This window comes from Achroia grisella, unplaced genomic scaffold, assembly GCF_030625045.1.
Source record: "Achroia grisella isolate CSIRO2021 unplaced genomic scaffold, CSIRO_AGI_Agris_v1 utg45682, whole genome shotgun sequence".
In the NCBI taxonomy this organism is placed as follows: domain Eukaryota; kingdom Metazoa; phylum Arthropoda; class Insecta; order Lepidoptera; family Pyralidae; genus Achroia; species Achroia grisella.
The window spans coordinates 50,668-73,906 of NW_026712868.1; the positions used below are offsets into that span (position 1 = coordinate 50,668).

Consider the following 23,239-nt stretch of genomic DNA (forward strand, 5'->3'; position numbering starts at 1 on the left):
TCACATAGTCGTGGTCAAGATAAGAACTCATAATCTAAATGTGATGACAATAGATACACGTCAAAAGTAGGTATTATATTAATGTACGTAAGTACTGTACTTAAAAATATTTATTCTTTACTGTATGTACATTTGAAAAACTTAACACTTAAGGACTTGTACATATACACGTACATACTGCCATTTTCTCTTAAAGACATCCAGAGAAGCACTATTTATCAAATACGCGGGGTGCACCGACCTTTGACCTTATAACACCTGATTCGCGCGTAACGAATTACATTGCTACTTTTTGGTATTTTATAGTGGATATGTCACTATAAAATATTATTATTTCTTTAGATTATGACATAATAACATAGTTTACATGATTTTAGGGAAACATACGATAAAAAAATCCCGTAAAATGTAAAAGATAAAAAATGGTTATTGTTGGTTATCCTTAAGAGATAGACATATACCATCACGGACTTTTTTGTTGACCTTATTTTGATACATCTCAAAGCACTAGACAACACGCATTTTCATTAAACAGTATTGTATTTTTTTATTTCTTTAACTTTAATACACAAAAAATTTGTACATGTGGCGGACTTAATATTTTGCCGCGTTATTTACCAGGCAACCATGAGTGGTGCAGCGAAAGATTATTGGCGGTGCACTAATATAAATAAGAAATGTCAAAAAAAGATTTATAAAGATAATAAAGATAAGAATATTTTTATAAAAAAATAACAATATACATACATAAATATATATCTAAATATAACCCATAAATGTATAAAATTATATATAGTAAATTAATGATCCGATAATCAAATTATAAGTACAGTTTCCAAAGTAAGAAAATCAGAAAATATAGAGAGAACTATATGGATATAACAGAAAGATGTGAAAAAAGGAGAAGGACAGTAAAAAAACAATTTAAATAATGTTCCCGCAATTTCTGTTTAAAAATGAATTTATTACATTATTATATATATTAGGCATACGACTAGCCTTATGACTGTTACAATGGTCATACACTACAGTAAATAAAATGAGTGTCTGTTTGTAATATTGAAATAACCGTTTTTTACTACTTGAATATGAATTAAATTAGGTACATACACCAAAATAACATATTTTAAGTTTTGGCTGTTGTCGGCGAGATTTGTTCTTCGATACCAGAAATAAAATAAGATCACGATCAGTAACACTACTATCAGTATGACCGTAATCACTAAACAGATGAGTAATGTATGATTTTGGATGAATAAATAAAAAATAAATAAAAAAAAAAAAAAATTATCTAGAGTTTGTATTAGAAAAAACCGTTTTGTATATATATGAATATGAAAGACATATATATATATATATATATAGATGCTTTATATATGTATGAGTCATACATATACATACATCTAAATGAGTAAAGTCTGTTGTAAACGAAAAAGTAATGAGGCTTTCAAAACAACCTAAACTTAAAAATATAATCATGTTTTGGAATCTGGTCAACAATAAAAAGAGGATCTCCGGTGATACCGATATCAAACTAAATTGTTTCAAGAGATCGCGATAAGTTCCGTCCCTGACGCCTGGAATACAAATTACTATATTCAGCTAAATGTACAGGTAGTAATAATGGCTATTTTGTATTCATCCCACTGAAACATACCTATCTGAGTATGATAACTTTAACTGTAATTGGAATGTAGTAATATAATATATACGGGTATTTATATCAGTATAACATAATCTTTGCCGTTCTAGATGAAGCTGTGTAACGGTGTGATATTATTCTATAATAAATCTTTTTTCACATCAGCCGATGGATACATATGAGATTTTTCATTTACAAAATGTGCAATGTGGAATATATACAGGTGAATAACTTTGTATTTATATCAGAAATCATAATGCAGCTTACAACATTATCGATATAATATAGCATGCTTTTTATTTCGATATATAATATTCATATAAATTAATTATGAAAACTACTGGCTTTTGGTGTTTGTATATGTAATGTTTGCATATAATGCATCCAGTTAACACTTTTACTGAACTGCAGGTTTAATAGAAAATATTGTGTGGAGGTCGCTTCTCTATTTCTGCTCACTGCTAATTATTATTATTATTAAGTTTAAAGTGGCGTCCACGTCGCGGGTTTTTATACATTTCTAATGTACCATTTATTTTAAGTTTTTTTTTAAACTAGAATGAGACCTATCTAATGAGTCCAAACACGATATTTCTGCTGTAAGTTTTCGAAGAGGTTCATCCTGATAAGCTGGTGCCAGATGGTATAACAGATAACTAATTACTTTTGTTTCGTCAAAATCTTTAGATTACGTATAATAAATTCATAATATCGCCTATTCAAATCAAAACAAGGGTGAAGTATATAAATTCATCAACACACAAGGATTTTTAAATATATTCAGGCCAAAAAATCTTTGTGCATTTAAAAAAAATGCCGATACGGATTCACTATTGCAGGAAATTGTTGAAAAAATATATATGGTATAAGTATCTACTACTATCGACGGAACATTTGGCAACAACGCATGGTCTCGGCCGGAACGGTACATATTAGATACAAAGATAGTGATAGAAAGAGAGAGCAGTGGATCAGGTATCTACATTAGATACTAAGTGTGAGTGTATATAAATATATATATATATATACATTTGTCGCAAGGAATATAAATAGAACGCATCACATTTAAAACAGTATAAATAGTTAATAATTTAATAATCAGTTAATATTTAATAAGTACGTACGTAATATTATCACATGAGCCTGTAGTATCGCTGATTTGTAGAAAGCAACGGGAAACTACTACATTATGAAGTCCCACGAGAGTTTGAATGATGAAAAATACATCATATAGATTAGTATTGGACAAATGGGACAAAGGTGTGTCAGTTGGGGGTCGACGAGTATCTAACTTACGCTATGCTGATGATACCACTCTCCTTATCCAGTCACAAGAAGACATGGAACAGTTTCTAGCACGCCTCGAGACTATATAGCATCTCGACTTTGGACTGGAAATCAATAGAAGCAAGACAAAGATGATGATTGTCAAAATCGGTCCAGATAGAGCTGGACAGAACAGACCTGATATATCGACAATTGGAAACTGTGAAGTTGTATCATTTATTATGTATATCTCGGTTCCACAATCACTAATACACGGATGTCAGGACGAGATAAGAAGGAGATGCGCTATCTTTACGAGAACAGCCGTGACCAAGTTGCAGAAGATATGGAAAAAACCGTAATATTACCAAGAACACAAAAAATGCACTTAATGACCTTATATACACATAGTTTTTCCAATTTTTATATTACAGACAGAGATTTTTATGGACAGTGAGGATGCATTTAGAATTCGCAGGAAAATTGATGCATTACGTAAAATTTTGTCAACAACATAATGGCGGCTTAAAATTTCTCGGTATATCTTGGACTGTCGTCGAACCAATGTTTCCATTCTTGCCAAAAAAACGAACTCAATATCAGAGAGAGATTATACGTCGATATACTAAAATAAATATAATGCTGAGGTTTGAACAAAAAATACGAATTCTCAGTAGTATTTTGGTCACATTAAGCCGGAACGAATTAATGTATGGAGCAAAAAAATTTGCTGCTCATTATTAGTTCAATTAGTGGGTTGACGGTTGAAGGCAGACGTCTTCTCTTTATTCGCTCAGTAACGTTGTTACAAAATAAAATCCGCAGACGTTACTCCAGACTGATTTCTATAAATACAGGTACGCTATTAGACACTAGCTAGACTAAGTTATCCCCATATATATTCCCTGACATTTTGGTTTGAAGATCAAGAAGTAGTTTCCAAAAACATTTTGGTAGCAGAGTGTGGTTTGGAAACGGATCAACTTATTACATTTGATCAACAAAAGGCCTGACCTGTTCCGTACCCGGAACACCCTATTTATATATATATATATATTATTCCAAATAAATCTGTGCTTAGTTTGCCAAATAGGTATTAAATCAAATTAATACTATTACATAAGAGAGAAACTCGTCTTGACCATTTTTTTTAATTTTATTGGCATTGTTGCAATAAAGAGTTTATTTAAATAAATATAAATAAATAAATAATACAATAAACAAGACAAAGAGGATCGTATTTACTTACTTACACTACAATTTTTGGGCGGCTGAATTATCGCTAAAAAGTGATCTCTTCCAGCCTGTAACCTTAGGATGGAGAGGAAGTGATTCAGAGATTTGCGTCAATGGTAGAGTGACCTTGGTACCTACCATAGTCGTATTTTTAATCTTAGACGAAGCTAACTGACAGTAGCTAATGTCACTTTGTAAAATAATGTTGCCATATTTAAAGTAATAGTGATGCGTTTAGTTCTCGGTCAGATGAATGAACAATGAGACCGTGATCACTAAACAGATTAATCATTGTAAACTAAAAAAGAATATTATTTCTATTTTACATATATATATAGATGCTTTATATAATGCTACTGATATAAGTTACTAGTGGTATGTAACTACAATCTAAACTTAAAATATAATTGTTTTGGAATCTGGTCTTAAAAGAAAGCGCGCGATATCCTACTAGTGCCAACACCGATCAACGTCGCGAGCGATTTTGTTCGTAATTCGGCTATTTTGTTTTCATCTGATAATCTCTGGTCTGAGATAGTGAATGTTTTTGATTTTTGTGCTTTTCACGATATAAATATTCTGTAATTATTATTGTTTTTGTTAAGTTTTTCTTTATGTTGTGTTTGTGGTAATAGGACAGAATGAGTTGGTGGCATATTGTATACTTGTTATATTGTTTCATACAAACAAAATGGATCCTCAATCCAAACAGTCAAGCCAAAGCTTGTCTCCAAGAAAGAAGAGACCACGGATTGCTTTGAAGCGTTATGATGAAAAAACATTGAGATTGAGACAAAACGTCTACAAACACGTATTTGAGGAGAAAGCTGCTTCGAGACTATTACATCTATTGAGGACTGGAAATCAATAGAAGCAAGAAAAGATGATGATTGTGGATAGATGGACAGAACAGACCTGATATATCGACAATTGGAAACTGTGAAGTTGTATCAAGTTATGTATATCTGGTGTGACAATCAGTCTACAATGTATTAAGGAATATATATCACAAAGAAATCAGAAGATATCATCATCATCATCTGCTTCTTTATTACTTCCCATTGCAAGAACGCAGGAAAATTGATGGTGGTGCTGGCGGCGAATGTTGCGTATACCTTGGACTGTTCGTTCTGTTTCCATTCGACCTCTGTTCTGTGCAATACATTCTCGTATTTTGGTCATTTAGCCGGAACGAACACTGTATGGAGCGGCTAATTATCCAAGGTTCGGTTGAAGGCAGACGTTCTCGGGGAGGATACAAAATACAGGTACGGACACACTAAATCCCCCTATATATGACATTTTTAAGTTTCCCAAACATTTTGGTAGCAGAGCGACCGAAACATTGTTTCAAAGATAAATTATTGTCAATTTTTCAGACACATTTATAATTAATGTCACTGAAAGCGACAATGATTTTTTTATCTGATGATGAATACATGAAACATTTTGTCAGATTTATTATTATTTTCATCACTATCCTTAACTTATATTAAAATTTCTTTCCGATATAGATTGATACCTGTTTGAGAGTCTCTTTCCCATGCATTACAATGATCGGTTGTCCACTGTGGGTGGCATCTAGAGCAACAACAAATTTTGGAAATATTAAAATAATATTCTAATAATTGTTAAATAAAGCGGAGTAACTAATATTAGAGAAAGAAATCATCAATTTTGTTTACCCCAATATAACAAAATAATTGTTTATATTGAGTTTTCCTTGTCCTTAACTATTAATTAGACCATAAACTATAAAAAAAATGTAACAGTTTTAGTAACAGTAGAGTATATTGTGATTTTGTCACTTTCAAGTAAATGACAAATTTAGAGACGAAATGGGCGCCTCTTTGCAACATCTAAGGGTGTGTTCCTAATCTATACATATAAATAAAATTGGAGTGTCTGTTTGTAATATTGAAATAACCGTTTTTTACTACATGCATATGAATATAATTACGGTACATGTATACCAAAAAACCATTTTTTACAATTTATTTATTTATGTCATACTAAGTGAGCTTTACAGTCTCTCAATATACCCACTTAGGAAGATAATATACAAATACATACTATTATAAACACGAATTACATACATATACACTAATTACACAAGGAAACCAAAGACAGAAAAAAACAATAATAATAATAATGCCTAATCTTAATTTAACATACTACCTAAATGATGTACTGCCATCCTACGAAACTCCAGTAAATTACAAGTAAATATGTCTAGATCTGGAAAGCGACTAACTACACCGTTGAGTAGACTCAATGCCAGAGAAATAAGAGCCTATTTGGCCAGCTCTCTTCTTCTCCATGGAACATCAAACAAGTTTCGTCTTCTTGCTTGTACGTAATTATTGGGCGCTCTTATAGACACTGATGTTAATACCATTTGGTTACATTTTTCACCTCTCATGACTTTGACTACATATTACATTAATGCAATCTTCCGTCTTACTTGGAGTGTGTCATATCCCACCATCCCCAACAAAAACATAGTAGGATATATATTAGGGTATGTGACTCTATAACCATACTGCCTTTGATATATGTACATATCGTATAAAATTTTTTTGGAGTTTCTCCACCATGAGTATATATTTTGACTCATGTGGGTTACAGATAATTGCGTTACTTTCGAATTTACTGCGTACGAAGACATTATATAGTATTTTAATACTAAGTATGTTGTCCAACTGGTGTGCCTGTCGCAATACAAATCCAAAGGTTCTGAATGTCTGAGTGCATAGTGCAGTAATAGGACTTCGGAAAGTAAGATCATCACTCATCAAAACCCCAGGTCTCTTATAGACCTTACCCTATTTAGCAGTGTATTACCTAACTGATAATTATGCCTATAGGTGTTCACATTCCAACTAAATGTTACAAGTGAACATTTGGTGTCACTGAACATCAAGCGATTTTTTTCACACCACTCAAAGATATTGTTTATATCATTCTGAAGGAGCTCACAATCAGAGAAATTGATAATTTTAAAAAATAACTTTAAGTCGTCTGCAAACAACAGACAGGACGCCGTAGTGACTACCTCCGGCAAATCACTGATAAAACGGAAAAATTCGAGGGGTCCTCCTCCTCATTACTCTCCTGACTTACCCCGGAATACGTTTTTTACGACCTTCGATTGCGAAGGTAGTTGGAGAAAAATTTATGTCTGTCTGTCTGTTTGTTCCGGCTAATCTCTGAAATGGCGGGACCGATTTTGATGGGACTTTTTTTGATAGGTAGCTGATGTAATAAGGAGTAACAGACAGACAAAAATTGTAAAATATGTTTTTTTGGTGTATGTACGTATTCATATGCATGTAGTAAAAAACGGTTATTTCAATATTACAAACATACACTCCAACTTTATTTATATGTATAGATAATGTATAGGTTGTACGTTGTTATTAGAAACGTACTGTATCTATACGTTTCTAATAAATTTGTCTGAACATTTGTGTCTCCAATCAGAAAACCGACTTAATCGATTCAAACTTCCACGTGTATTGCTATGATATCATCATTAACATTTTAATTAGATACTTACTATCTTCTTTAAATTTAGTTACGGCCGTAACATTTCTTATGCAACTCTGTACTCTAGCTTGTGCCGGTGAAGAACATTTCAATTGAATACAGTATAATTTTGAGTTATAATGTGTCTTGTTTAAATGTAACGTGAATTGTACATCAGTTTTGTTTTCTGGCATCTTTGATACTTGTAATATCTCATTTTTATCTGTAAATAATAATATGTTGCAACTTAATATTTATTTTATCGAATTAGGTGTTATTTTGCCATTACACTACTTTATACATCGTAACTAATATTGTAATATGGGTGTAGATTCAATAACGGTCGGAATTTAATAATTATTAGATTGCGACGGTCCTTACGCCTTTAGGTTTCAAGGTAGTCAAGTTTCCGCACTGAATATTTGTGGTCTCATACATCCTAATTGTAGCAGAATTAAACAAAATAATATAAATCCATTTAGTATTGGTATAATTAATATATAGATATATTAGGTAGAATTTTATATGTAAATATTCTTATTTTGGTATTACCACAATAGGTTAATTTTTATTATTTTTGTTCATTTAAACTTTGGAACCGTAACCCTAAACAATATTTCTAGAACCACAGTCAAAAATAATGAAACAATTGCCCCAATTTTTCTAAAAGTTAAATTGAATAAAAGTAATAAAAATTAACAACAATAAACGAAAAATGGTTACAGTTAGAGCAAATATCTAGGTTTTTCTAAAATGCCCATAATTTTCAAACTGTATAGGATAGATATTTTTTTCTGATTTTTCTCATGATTGTTACAATCAATCAATCAGTCGAAGTTCAACTTTAGTGGCGCTTGATATATTTACCTTATTGACTTACCATTAATATGCAGCCAGTGAGTACTACTATTACAGCTCACATTGTAATTGTAATAATCATGGTAATGAACGGAAGATATATTCCTGTATGCTGAAATGAATATCATATATGTAATTAATAATTATTGCCATGAAAACAAGTCCTTCCATCCGTGCATTATAATATAGTTCCTGTAGCTCCTCCACACGCACGGTTCGTTACTAATTGGTATTAGGGGCTCTATTCTGATAAACTCCTTTTGAAATTGCCACGATTTAATAAGTGTGATAAGATTTAATCCTCATTCCCTGGAAAGGGTGTAACTCAGATAACAAAACTGTTGTACACATTGTTGTCACATTCACGACATCCCTACATCTGTGGTGGTTCTCCATCCTAAATTATCAATGTAAACTACACCATACAACTCAATCAGTAATAGACTAGACACGCCTCGAAGGTACAGTACTATGTTACGGAGGTCGTGTACGATAATTAAAGGGTACGATTGCCATTCCTTAGCACATCTAAATGTTATACTCTTAGTCCTCAGGAATGGCAACCAAACCAAACTAGTTATGATGACGACTTAGGCTTTGATGCCTGTTACCCGAAGAGAAACCCGTAACTTGTGACACGAATGTAGGTTTAAAGGGCATTTTTAGAATACATTAACTCTCACCTTCACTACTTGTAGTTTCTCTGCAGGCCCAACTGAATCCGGGATAAACCCGTCTCTAATAAAATTCACTTTAGTAACCAAAATACAACCGGCACGTTCTGTGCTCGTTGACCGAATGCCGTGGTTTACAAAAACTCCCACCTCTACAGAGATGCGTAGGGGTTATACGTAACTAATTTAACGATGCCGTGTAATAATGAAACTATCTTCATTAAATATTTTTAAATTATAGATTTTTCTACAATATCGATGTGAACCTTAACACATATATGGGGTATCACAGAGGGAGGCTACAAATACTACTTTCCATCATGTGGGCCGTTAGCTTGTGATTACAGTTACTTAGAAAAAAAATCTAAGCTGACCCGGACCCAGTCAATTTACGAGATATTATATAAAAAATTGTTCCGTATAGAATGTAAATTAATAACTTCTTAATATTTTTTGTCATTATATTTTCCAATCACATGACGACTATAATATATTACATGTGTAGATAGTAATTTATAATTAGATGTCTTTGCACTTACCATTATAATCTTCACATAATACACCAGAAGTAAGGAAACTAATTAGGAAAAAAAAAATTTTACACCACATAATGATTATAATCTTATTAAAACGAGAAATGTGAACTACATTACATATGGTATATATATACATTGTCATATGGTATATATAGGACGCAAAATGTAACAATATATAAATAGTAGCACACAATAACAATTCCGTTTTCCTGTTCTCCATCTAGATTTTACATAATACTAGCGATACAATTCGGTTTCACTCGAGTGTAAAGTGCATGTGACGGAGCTTGTAAACTATGCATATATTAGTGTATATTATATTATAGATACAAAACTTTTGTATCAAATTCTATAAATAATATATTCTTTAAACCCGTATTATAATCGTAGTGTAGAAGTGTGAAAAAGAGAAACAGACAGACGAAAACAACTATTTTGTTTTAAATTATTATGCACATATAATAATTTATATATTAATAATAATCTAAAATTTTTCCTTGAATATAATTTGACATGACATATACTTGAACGATCTATTGTTGAAACTCATTTAGGAAAAGTAGAACTTTTTTTGATAAAACAGACAGCTTATTTTTATATTTTTTCAATCAATATTTAATAGCAAATAAGGCTTCGTCGTCAAAAAAGTTATAGTACGACATACAATCCGCTCGTTTCATATAAAGTATTATATGAATTTTAAGCATAGTAATATCAGTTAAAAAATGTCGGCATTATGACGTAAGTCAATCATATTATTTACATATGTACATATAATGACTAGCATACATAATAATATGATAAATTCTATTACTAACTTGAAATCCAAAAATGCTACAACTCACGATTTATTGTCATTGGATACCACTACCATTAATTGTGTAAAATCAGTGAATACTTATTTTGCTAGCATAGGGAAAAATCTAGCGGAAAATATAAATGTAACACGGATGGATATTATATGGAAAGGGGAAATATATCCTACTAATTACTGTTCACCTGTATTGTATCATGTTTTGTAGGAAATGGATATTAATGAAATCTTAGCTCTCGTAAATGGATTTAAAGACCCTGATGCGGTAGGTTAGAACAACATTTCAGCTAGCATTGTTAAACAAAATAAGAATACCTTACCCTAACCATGAGCCAATTTCCAAAAGTTTTCAAATAATCTATTTTAAAAATACTCGAACGCATTATCAATAATGGACTTGTACACTATCTAGAAAAATACTCTCTATTATCGCAAAATCTATATGGTTTCCGCATAAGTAAATCATATGCTTATCTATGAGCTAACCAACTTAGTTTCTATAAAACTGGATGAAGGTCAAAAATATTTGGCTATTTTCGTAGATCTCACCAAGGCATTTGACACCGTTTTTGTGTCGCTACTGCTTTGTAAACTCGAATTATTACATATACATGGTATCCAAATATGGGACAACAGAAAATATATGATTTAAATGTGGTTGAAACACGACTAATGATCATACTATCTTGTCAATTCTTACTCAAAAAGTGTCATACATCCTCTACACAGAAACAAAATTACATTACCCCACATTATTATAGAAAAATCCTTTACATTCACACATAAGCAAGGCATAGATTCGTATTATTCATATTCATAAGTCTCGTTCATTGTGTTTAATAAATATAGTAAATAAAAAGTGCAAAAGTTTTTATACAAATAATTGAACAAATAGGTACCGTGAGGTCAAAAAGCTGCTATTGAGGGTTCCAATTGAAACTACCATTCAATAGGGATGATAGGAATTTATTAAAAAATATTACTATAGGGAGGTCATTAAAACAAAAAAAATCTTAATAGCGCCATCTACATTTACCTGTGGCGCCATCTAGTTTGCATGGAGTGAACTAATATTACACATTCGTATCTATCTTAAACATACCGCCCACCAAGGACACCATGGCCTTAACAATCTTATTATAAACAACACAACCGCCCACCATGAATAACCTAAGCACAAAATAAATTGAACCATTAAAAGTTATATTTATAAACCTAAATACATTTTTCAAACAAATTCTATAATATACAATTATGACTAACTCCATAGTAGACTGTATAAATAAAACAATAAACGAAAACAAAGTCCTTCACTTAAATTCATCTAAAACAATACATCTAGTAGGTTAAACATGTATCAAGTATTTATATATGTAAATAACAAATCATTTTACACCTTACTATTATCATCAGTAACTGGCAATATACATACTTTATAAACAGGGCGTTTGATCTGAGAATTTTTACATTTTAATGTAACTACACGCGTAATATTATCAGCTCCAGTATGTTTTGCGACAATTTTACCCAAAAGCCATTTAGTTGGAGGCAAATCATCCTCTTTAATCAAGACAACATCGCCAATTTGAGGTTCGGGAATTTGATGTGTCCACTTATATCTTTGCATACAATGTGACAAATACTCATTGGACCATCTACGCCAGAAGTGTTGTAGCATTCGTTGAACCAATTGCCATCTTTTTAATGAACTAATATTTAAGTTTTCATAATTTGGTGAAGGAACATTTACTAGAGGTTCTCCTATTAAAAAATGTCCCGGAGTTAATGGTAATGGTTCCTCTAGATTATTACTCATTATTGAAATTGGGCGCGAATTCAAACATGCCTCCACTTGGCACAGAAGTGTAGACATTTCCTCAAATGTTAAAGTAGCGTCCCCAATCACGCGTTTTACGTGGAATTTTGTGGACTTGATCCCTGCCTCCCATAAACCAGCAAAATTAGGTGTCCTAGGAGGTATAAACTTCCATGAAGTACCATCTGTAGCTAAAATTTCAGCTATTTCCTTGGACATCGACGAATTTTCTACATTAAATAAACCTTTTAATTCTTTAGAAGCACCTACAAAATTTGATCCATTATCGCTCCATAGCTCAGAACAATAACCACGACGCGATACAAACCGTTTAAATGCATCAATAAAACCTTTAGTTGACAAGTCACTCACTACCTCAAGATGGACTGCCCTTGTCACCATACACACAAACAAACATATATATCCTTTGTACGATTTATGACCTCGACCTTTTGATGTTCTTAAATTTATCGGACCCGCATAATCGACTCCGCTACATAAAAATGCACGTGCAGGAGTAACTCGAACAGAAGGTAAGTTACCCATAAATGGAGTTTGTGTTCTTGCCTTATGCCTTATACATGTTATGCATTTGCGTACGTACTGTTTAACTACATTTTTTGCTCTGATAATCCAATAAGCTGTACGTAAGTAATTCTGCATTAGTTGTGGACCACCATGCAGCGTTTTTTTTGTGAGCATTGGCTACAATAAGGTGTGTTAAGTGCGAATTATGAGGTAGTAAAATAGGATTCTTTACATTATTATTTTCCAGTGACTGCTGAATTCTCCCTCCAACTCTAATTACACTATCTTTATCAATAAATGGGCTTAAATTAGTTATTTTGCTTGTCTTTATTTTAATTTGTCCATATTTTTTCAGTTCTAATATTTCCTGTGAAAATTCTCTTTGTTGACACAATTTAATACAACACATTAATGCTTCATCCAGTTCCCATTTGTTTAAATAATTTAATTGTCCATTCTCTGCTAAAATCCTTTGTTTTGTAATAATACGTCTACACCATGCTATAATTTTAATAAGCTTTTGTAAGATCCGAATATTTATCTACAATAAAATTCTCTATAGTTATATGATGTACCTTTACAGTTTCTTCCAAATGAGTTTCATTGCATTTTAATTTAGAATATTCTATATCTTTATTCCATAAAAATTCAGGACCGGAATTCCAAAGATCATGGGCGATAAGAAGCGATGGACTCAATCCTCGAGAGGCACAATCCGCAGGGTTTTGTTTGGATGACACGTGATACCAATGAGAGGAATCTAAAACTGTTAATATCTCCGATACCCTGTTCGCTACGAAGGTCTTCCAACTACTCGGGTGCTTACTCAACCAAGCCAATACTACCGTGGAATCGGTCCATGCCTTTACGTTTGTTATTGGAACAACTAATATATCTGCAACTTCTACTAGTAATTTTGCTAACAATACTGCACCGCAGAGTTCTAAGCGTGGTATACTAATTTGTTTTATAGGAGCTACTCGGCTCCTTGAACTAACTAATGACACGTGTACTACTCCACTCGAATCTATAATTCGAGCATATACCACAGCTGCGTATGCTATTTGAGATGCATCGCTAAAGCCATGCAATTCAACGCTGACATTATCATTCTTAGTGTACATCCATCGGGGAATTTTATATGCAGTAAGTTGTGGCAGTTCTGAACGGTAAGTAAGCCATTCTTTTATTAACTCTTTAGGTGCTTCTTCATCCCATTCTAAACCGGCCAACCAGAGTTTCTGTATCATTACTTTAGCTATTACTACACTAGGTGCTATCCAACCCATCGGGTCATATAACCTAGCTACATCTGACAATATTTTTCTTTTAGTTACAGGTGCGGACAGCGGCGGCAACTTCACTGAATATTGGAATTCATCGCGGTTTCTATTCCAGGTAAGTCCTAATATGTTAATAGTATTATCTGTTTTTATTTCTATATTTTCTATTTTTGTATCTGTATTACTAATCTCCTTTTCTCTTCCTTCTCTCTCTTTATCATTTTGTATTACCTCCATAATTTCATCTTTATTGCTATTCCATTTTTGTAATTTAAATCCCGCTTTCATTAATAGTTCATTCATTTCATGATATATTTGTAAACATTCCTGTACTGTTTCTCCTCCGGTCATTAAATCATCCATATAGAACTTTTTAGCAACCCGTGCTGCAGCCAAAGGATACCTTTCTCCTTCATCATAAGCCACCTGATTAAGTGCTCTGACTGCTAAAAAGGGAGCTGATGATGTTCCGAAGGTGACAGTTAATAATTTGTAGTCTTTTATTTCATCATTTATATTCTCTCTCCATATAATTCGTTGATAATCATTATCTTCTTCTGCTATTTTAATCATTCTATACATTTTAATTATGTCCGCAGTTAAACATACGGGATAGCTTCTCCAGCGCATAATAAGGTGACGTAACTCGCCTTGTATCGTAGGTCCTACTAATAATGTATCATTTAATGATATACCGTTTTCATTTTTGCAGGATGCATCGAACACAACTCTTGTTTTGGTGGTAGACTTATCTTCACGTACCACGGCATGATGAGGTAAGTAAACTGACTCATTTGCTTTATAATCTGGCTGTTTTATTAATTTCATATGGTTCATAGACAAATATTCATTTATCACTTTAGTATATTCATTCTTAAGCTTGTTATCCTTTGCTAATTTTTTCTCTAAATTATAAAAACGCTTGATAGCTATTTCTCTGGAATTACCGCCTTTACAAGGAGGATCATCCGTACGAAATGGTAACTTAACAATATATTTACCATCAGAATCTCTTTTTGTAGTTGCAACAAAAATGTCTTCGCACTTTTGTTCATCTAGTGTTAATATTTTCTTACAGCAATTATCCGCCATTTCAATCTCCCAGAAACGTTTCAACGCGTCATCTTCTTGGACGTGAGTATGCATAACAACATTAACAATTCTTTGTTTACCAGGACTTACAGAATTAATGGGACCAGACAAAATCCATCCTAGTGAAGTACATTGGGCAACTGGAGATCCCGCAAAACTCTTTATTACTCCATCTTTAATAATCTGACTGTACACTTCAGCCCCTAATAATACGTCTATTTTATTAGGTGTATCATAATGCGGATCTGCTAAGCTAATGTTCTTGAATTCATCCCAATCGCCAATAGACACACGTGACTCAGGTAAGTATGAAGTAATTTGCTTTAAAACATAAGCCTTTACGTCCATTGTAAAGGATGGATCTGTTGTTGATTTTAACTTTAGCATGACAATATATTTTGAAACAACTGAACTTTTACCTCCAATTCCAGATATTGTTCCTTTTGTAGGAATCTTTTTAAACCGAACACCTGCACTATGGATTCCGAAATAAAAGAAGCTTGTGATCCCTGATCAATCAAGGCTCGAACCATCTTATACTCCCCGGTTCTTGTTTTAATATTAACTGAAGCAGTAGCTAATAATATTGTACTAACTTTATTTTGACTAAAACAAGAGACAATTGGTCCACTCGAAGCATTACCAATTTCCTGACTCGTAGAAGGAATCGCATCAACCGTTTGTACTATGCTACCTTGATTAACGGTTGACGACCCTGCTTGAGGATGGAGAAGAGAGTGGTGACGTCTCTTGCATATTCTACAACTAATGGGCTTTCGACAAAATTTTACCGAATGGTTACTCCCTAAACAGTTGAAACAAATACGTTGATTAACTACAAATTCATGTCTTTTGTTATAACTCTCAGAAGCAAACTGTTTACAAAAACACAATTTATGATTGCCTGAACAAAATTCACAAGCTATATTTGTAACATTTGTAACATGTAGTGCCTTTGTTTTTACAGGATTATTAAGTGAACATCTATTCTCAAATTTCTTATTGTGTGGTTCTACAAACTCTAGTGCTCTATATCTACTAGTTAAAAATTCTTTAAATTGATTAAATGTAGGCAACGAATCGGAATTAGTATTACTAGTGACGTTAAGCTCCCACTGTTTACGGGATTCAGGGTCAAGTTTTAAAGTTAATACATGAATGACAATTATATCCCATGAGCTTACGTTAATACCAATATTAGACAAGGCACTCAAACACTCCGACGATGTATCTAGTAATTCCTTTAAAAAACTAGATGAGAGTCATCTAGGACGCATTTTTTTGACTAAGTAGTCTTTTTAATATACAATGAGACAAGTACTTCTTGTTATTATAACGTTCTTCTAATTGTTTCCAACAAAGATCATAGTTACATTCTGATACTTGAATATGTCGAACAAGTTGTTCCGCCTCACCCGTTAAATATCCTTTTAAATAGTGTAACTTCTGAACTTTATCTAATGAGTCATTATTATGAATCATCGAAATAAATAAATCTCTAAATGTTGGCCATTCTGTGTATTTTCCTGAGAAACTACCAATAATGATGCGGGGTAATTTAACATGGCTCGACTTAACATTTACAACATCATTGGATACATTGACACTACTACTATTTTTATTTTCAAAACTTTTTAACAACTTTAACAATTCACATTTATAATCGAAATACAACTCTTCTGATTTATCAAACAATTGTTCTGTTACATACTCATGACTATTTAATTTACCAGGAGCAGCTATTTTTAATATTTCTTTATGGCCCTCCTTAAATTCTAACCATAACTCTTCTAATGCTTGTAATCTACTATCTAAATATTCTTGTGTAATACGTTCCTTCGGACTCTTTTTAAAATTAGTTCTATATTTATTCAATCTTAAATTGATATCATTTTGTATATTAAATAACGGATCCATGTTTTTTATTTACCACTAAGTTTACTATTCAATAATAAAATAAAAAAAAATATAAAAGAAAAACTATTTTTATTCAAAGTAAAAGTTTGTACTATTTTACTGCTACTTATATGTAAATGGCATTAATATTTACTTTGTATTATTGTAGGTATAATAGATAATCTAATAAATATATATGAGAAATTTTGTAAGTTAAAAATTTTCAAAATTTTTCTAAGTGTTTGAGAAACCTAGGGAAAATTGGGCATAGGTTCCCCGTACCTTCGTTTTTTCGCTTACAATTCTAAGTCTAAAACTACACTTAATAACTATTAAAACTATATGAAAATATTACAAGTCCCAAATAGACACTTAAATATTCAAAGTTTTTGATCTCTTGCAAATAAGGTTGAAATTAGTTCAGCTTATTAAACAGCTATTTATTTTTTATGTTTCTTCTCTTCGCTTGATATAAGGTTCAATTTCGCCTATCATTGAATTTTTAATAATTTAAATGTACTCACGGTTTCACTTCACATTCCACTCACACACTGATGGCACTGTGACGTAATACTTTCCTCCGCCCTTGACTCTTCTCCTGACGACTGCTCGCGCGCCGTCCGCAATTAGTTCCGCCGACGTCCGGTAGGTGGCGCCACCGTAGAACCGCCGACTGCTCGTACTACTTGCTGCACTTGAGTCAAGGGAACTCCTTTCCACAGCAATCCACTGCGACTTAGGAGTTGAACTGGTACCACCTTGAACTTGGTTAACACGTTCGGCTCGAAGACGACCAATGAACAAATAGGTACCGTGAGGTCAAAAAGCTGCTATTGAGGGTTCCAATTGAAACTACCATTCAATAGGGATGATAGGAATTTATTAAAAAACTAGAGGGTGCGTGTGTGCGCGGGCCTCAAGAGGCCCGCGAGGCGAAGTCGTTGATTTTTTTTGTGAAGACGGTTTTCTTTTCGAATAGACTTGGTTGGCAAGTAGAGTTGTCTCTTTTGATACGATTAGGTGACTTCCTATTGTAACAGTGAATTTTTGTTTCATCCTGTGGCGAAACTTTGTGTTGTAATGTTCACAATACAAAACCTAACCTAACCTACCTTTCTGTATACTATATTAGTCTGGGGTCAAAGTTTTTAATGTAGAGATTAACCTACCTTTTTGTTTACTATATTATTCTGAGGGCATAATTTCTACTGTAAGAGTCGCAATAGAAATCCTAACCTAACGTACCTTTCAGTATACCATTTCGACCTGTGGCTTTAATTTTTATTGCAATAGGCACAATACAAAACCTCACATTACCTACCTTTCTGTATACTATATTAATTTGGGTTCACAGTTTCTAATGTAGAGATCATAATACAAAACCTAACCTAACCTACCTTTTTGTTTACTATATTATTCTGAGGCCATAATTTCTACTGTAAGAGTCGCAATACAAAACCTAACCTAACCTACCTTTCTATATACCATATCGACTTTTTATTTTTTTTTATTTTGGTTTAGCTACCCGGGTGACAAAACCATTTCGTCCATACATTGTCAACTTCTTCTAATAGTTTACTATGAAAACCGTTGTAACAACTTACATCGGTTTTCATAGTAAAGTTTTCCAAATAATTTTGATAAAAGTTTTAGTTATTATTTATCGTAGGTAAAGGACCTATGATAAATAATAACCACTCAACACTCTTTTAATTAAAATATCATAAATATTAAAATCGGGGAAAGTTTTTAGCGCTGGCAATACTGAGATTCATTGCCATCCCATAAAAGAGGACTCGCTGCATGGTAACCATGTACCAAAATAAAATATCTTCCAAATTTTGTTCAAAGTCAACCTCGGCGGCCATCTTAGATTTTTCCATTTTGTTACTTCTGACATATATATTACATGACGACAGATATATTTCGTCCATATATTGTACAGAGACACGGTCCTTTTAGTCGGTCCTTAGTAAATATTACTTTCTACTATTATGCTTGGTGTTGCCACCTAATTTTACAAAGTAATCGCATGAAACTATTAAGATAAGATTTATTATAGATCCCCGTCACTTTTATGTTTAAATGTCGAAAAATAATTTCCCACATTTAAGGTTTGCAAAATTACCCAAAAATCGGGGAAAATTTGTAGCCTACATATATAATACTTCACGTCTTTGCTCCATAGAAGTAACTTGCTGTAAGGAATAAAATAGTACCCCAAAAATGAGTTTTAAAACGTCACTAAACTTATTTTGTGAAGACGGTTTTCTTTTCGAATAGACTTGGTTGGCAAGTAGAGTTGTCTGTTTTGATACGATTAGATGACTTCCTATTGTAACAGTGAATTTTTGTTTCACGTGTACTATCCTGTGACGAAACTTTGTATTGTAATGGTCACAATACAAAACCTAACCTAACCTACCTTTCTGTATATTATATTAATCTGGGGTCAAAGTTTTTAATGTAGAGATCATAATACGAAACCTAACCTAACCTACCTTTTTGTTTACTATATTATTCTGAGGCCATAATTTCTACTGTAAGAGTCGCAATACCATACCTAACTTAACCTACCTTTCTGTATACCATTTCGACCTGTGGCTTTAATTTATTTTTATTTTATTGCAATGGTCACAATACAAAACCTCACATTACCTACCTTTCTGTATTAGTATACAGAAATGTATGCTTGGTGTTGCCACCTAATTTTACAAAGTAATCGCATGAAACTATTAAGATGAGATTTATTATAGATCCCCGTCACTCTTATGTTGGTGTATGGGTGTTGCCAGAAGATTTTGACAAAAACCACCTAGGACCCTTTGGGGGATGATTTTGACCAACGCTCATAACTGTTTTGTTCAACTTAAGGAAAAAAAAATTCCCACGTATTTTAATTTTTCTCCGAAACTACCCCAAAATCGGGGAATTTTTTTAGACCAGGTTATATTCCCCATCGAGAGTTCCCACTGCTCCATAAAAGTCCACTCGCTGCAAGGATTAATGGTACCCCAAAATTGAATTTTAAAAAGTCCCTAAAATTGTCAACATATATTAAGTACCCTAACTCGGCCGCCATCTTAGATTTTTACTTTTTAATAATACTTTTGACGTATTCACCCTAGTGACAGAAACATTTCGTTCATACATTGTATAGAGCCTCAGTGACTCCTTCTAGTACTATTCTCTAAGAAAACTGATGTAAGGTGTTGCCAGATAATTCTGACAAAAAACACCTAAAATCAATAGGGGGATTGTTTTTGACAGATTTTCATCATTCTTTTGTTTGAAATGTCCAAAAAATATTTTTCTACTTTTTAGGACCTATCTCAAAAATTACCCTAAAATCAGGGAAAATTTTTATACCAGGTAATACTTTGTGTTGAGACACATCATCTCTCCATAGAAGTCGACTGGCTGTGGGGTTGGCAAGTGTCCTAAAACTACATTTAAAAATATCCCAAATTTTCTCCGAAAAGCAAAACTCCCCTATCTCTGCCGCCATTTTGGATTTTTACTTCTTAATACTTTTGACGTATTCACCCTAGTAACAGAAACATTTCGTCCATACACTATGTAGAGCCTCGGTGACTTCTTCTTGTACTATTCCCTAAGAAAACTGATCTGAGGTGTTGCCAAATAATTGTGACAAAAACCACGAAAAACCCATAAGGGGATGATTTTTGACAGATATCCATCATTATTTTGTTTGAAATATCGAAAATCGTATCGTATCGTCCATATATTGTACAGAGACACGGTCCTTCTAGTGGGTCCTTAGTAATATTACTTTTTACGAAAATCGATGCATGGTGTTGCCACCTAATTTTACAAAAAATCGCATAAAACTATTAAGATGATATTTATTATAGATCTCCGTTGCTCTTATATATAGCTTGTCGAAAAAAAAATCCCACATTTTGGGTTTGCAAAATTACCCAAAAATCGGGGAACATTTGTAACCTAGGTAATATTTCGAACCGAAATCTACCACGGCTCAATAAAGGTCGACTCGCTGCAGGGAAACCAGGTAAATTTATCATCAGAGATAAAATACTCAAACTCGGCCGCCACCTTGGATTTTTCCTTTTTTAAATACTTTTAACTTATCCACTTTGGTGACAGAAACATTTTATCCATACATTGTACAGATGTAAGGTGACTCCTTCTAGTAGTTCCTTAGTACTGTTTACTATGAAAATTAGTTAATACTTCGCACCGAGAGTTTCTATTCCTCAATAGAAGTCAGTTCGCTGCAGGGTTGATAGGTGCCACAAAACTGAATTTACTAAAAAGACCTTAAAATTGTCATAATAAATAAAGTATCCTAATTCGGCCGCCATCTTGGATTTTTCCTTTTTAAATACTTTTAACACATACATTTTGGTGACAGAAACACTTCATATATATACATTGTACAGAGCCCAGGTTACACCTCTAGTTCCTTAGTACGGTTTACTATGAAAATCGATGTATGGTGCTGCCAGATGATTTTGACAAAAATCACCTAGGACCCTTTGGGGGATGATTTTGGACCAACGCTCATTACTGTTTTGTTCAACTTAATGAAAAAAAATTTTCCCACGTTTTTTTACCATTCTCCGAAATTACACCAAAATCGGGGAAAATTTTTAGACCAGGTAAAATTTTCCACCGAGAGTTTCCATTGCTCTATAGAAGTCAACTCGCTGCAGGGATAAATGGTACCCCAAAATTGAATTTTAAAAAGTCCCTAAAAATGTCAACATAAATTAAGTACCCCAACTCGGCCGCCATCTTAGATTTTTACTTTTTAATACTTTTGACATATTCACCCTAGTGACAGAAACATTTCGTTCATACATTGTACAGAGCCTCGGTGACTCCTTCTAGTACTATTCTCTAAGAAAATTGATGTAAGGTGTTGCCAGATAATTCTGACAAAAACCACCTAAAATCAATAGGGGGATTGTTTTTGACAGATTTTCATCATTCTTTTGTTTGAAATATCCAAAAATTATTGTCCCACTTTTTAGGACTTATCTCAAAAATTACCCTAAAATTGGGGAAAATTTTTATACCAGGTAATACTTTGTGTTGAGACACATCATCTCTCCATAGAAGTCGACTGGCTGTGGGGTTGGCAAGTGTCCTAAAACTACATTTAAAAATATCCCAAATTTTCTCCGAAAAGCAAAACTCCCTTATCTCTGCCGCCATTTTGGATTTTTACTTCTTAATACTTTTGACGTATTCACCCTAGTAACAGAAACATTTCGTCCATACATTATGTAGAGCCTCGGTGACTTCTTCCTGTACTATTCCCTAAGAAAACTGATCTGAGGTGTTGCCAGATAATTTTGACAAAAACCACCAAAAATCCTTAAGGGGATGACTTTTGACAGATTTTCATCATTCTCTTGTTTGAAAAGTCGAAAAAAAAATTTCCCACTTTTTAGGACCTATCTCAAAAATTACCCTAAAATCGGGGAAAATTTTTATACCAGGTAATACTTTGTGTGGAGACACATCATCTCTCCATAGAAGTCGACTCGCTGCGGGGTTGCCAAGTGTCCTGAAACTACATTTAAAAATATCCCAAATTTTCTCCGAAAAGCAAAACTCCCCTATCTCTGCCGCCATCTTGGATTTCTAAAATTTCATAATTTTCCCTAGGGGCCGGGTCCTTCGGCTATCCGACGCCGCACAGTGCGTTGAGCTAGCACACTCGTAGGTACCCTATCAATTTCAGTTTTTAAAGCTAGACCTCAATTTCAAAATTTGTCCCATGATGTATGGGTGTTGCCAGCAAATTCTGACAAAATCCACCTAAACCCCTTCAGGGGACGATTTTTGGTAGACCAACAAGACTTTTTCATTTAAAATGTCGAAAAAAATTTTTCCCACTTTATGGGACTTTTCTCCAAATTTAACCCAAAATCGGGGAAAATTTTTAGCCCTGGCAAATCTTCTTACTGGGACTTACCCATGTCAGTAGGTGGCGTTTAGCTACGGGGTTGCCATGTGCAGCAAAAACGCGATTGAAAATATCCCAAAATTTTTCCAAAAACTAAATCTCCCATAGCTT

General features: G+C 33.2%; 1 protein-coding gene across 1 annotated transcript; it reads right to left on the reverse strand.

Annotated features, from left to right (window-relative positions):
- Positions 1 to 13,407: 13,407 nt before the first annotated feature.
- On the reverse strand, positions 13,408 to 15,679 carry LOC131845171 (uncharacterized). Its single transcript, XM_059194205.1, has one exon. It carries the CDS (start codon positions 15,658 to 15,660, stop codon positions 13,408 to 13,410), a length of 2,253 nt encoding a protein of 750 aa, XP_059050188.1. The 5' UTR covers positions 15,661 to 15,679.
- Positions 15,680 to 23,239: the final 7,560 nt, after the last annotated feature.

Coding starts and splice junctions, on each gene's coding strand:
- LOC131845171 (XM_059194205.1), bottom strand. CDS start 15,660: ATGCTAAAGTTAAAATCAACAACAGATCCATCCTTTACAATGGACGTA.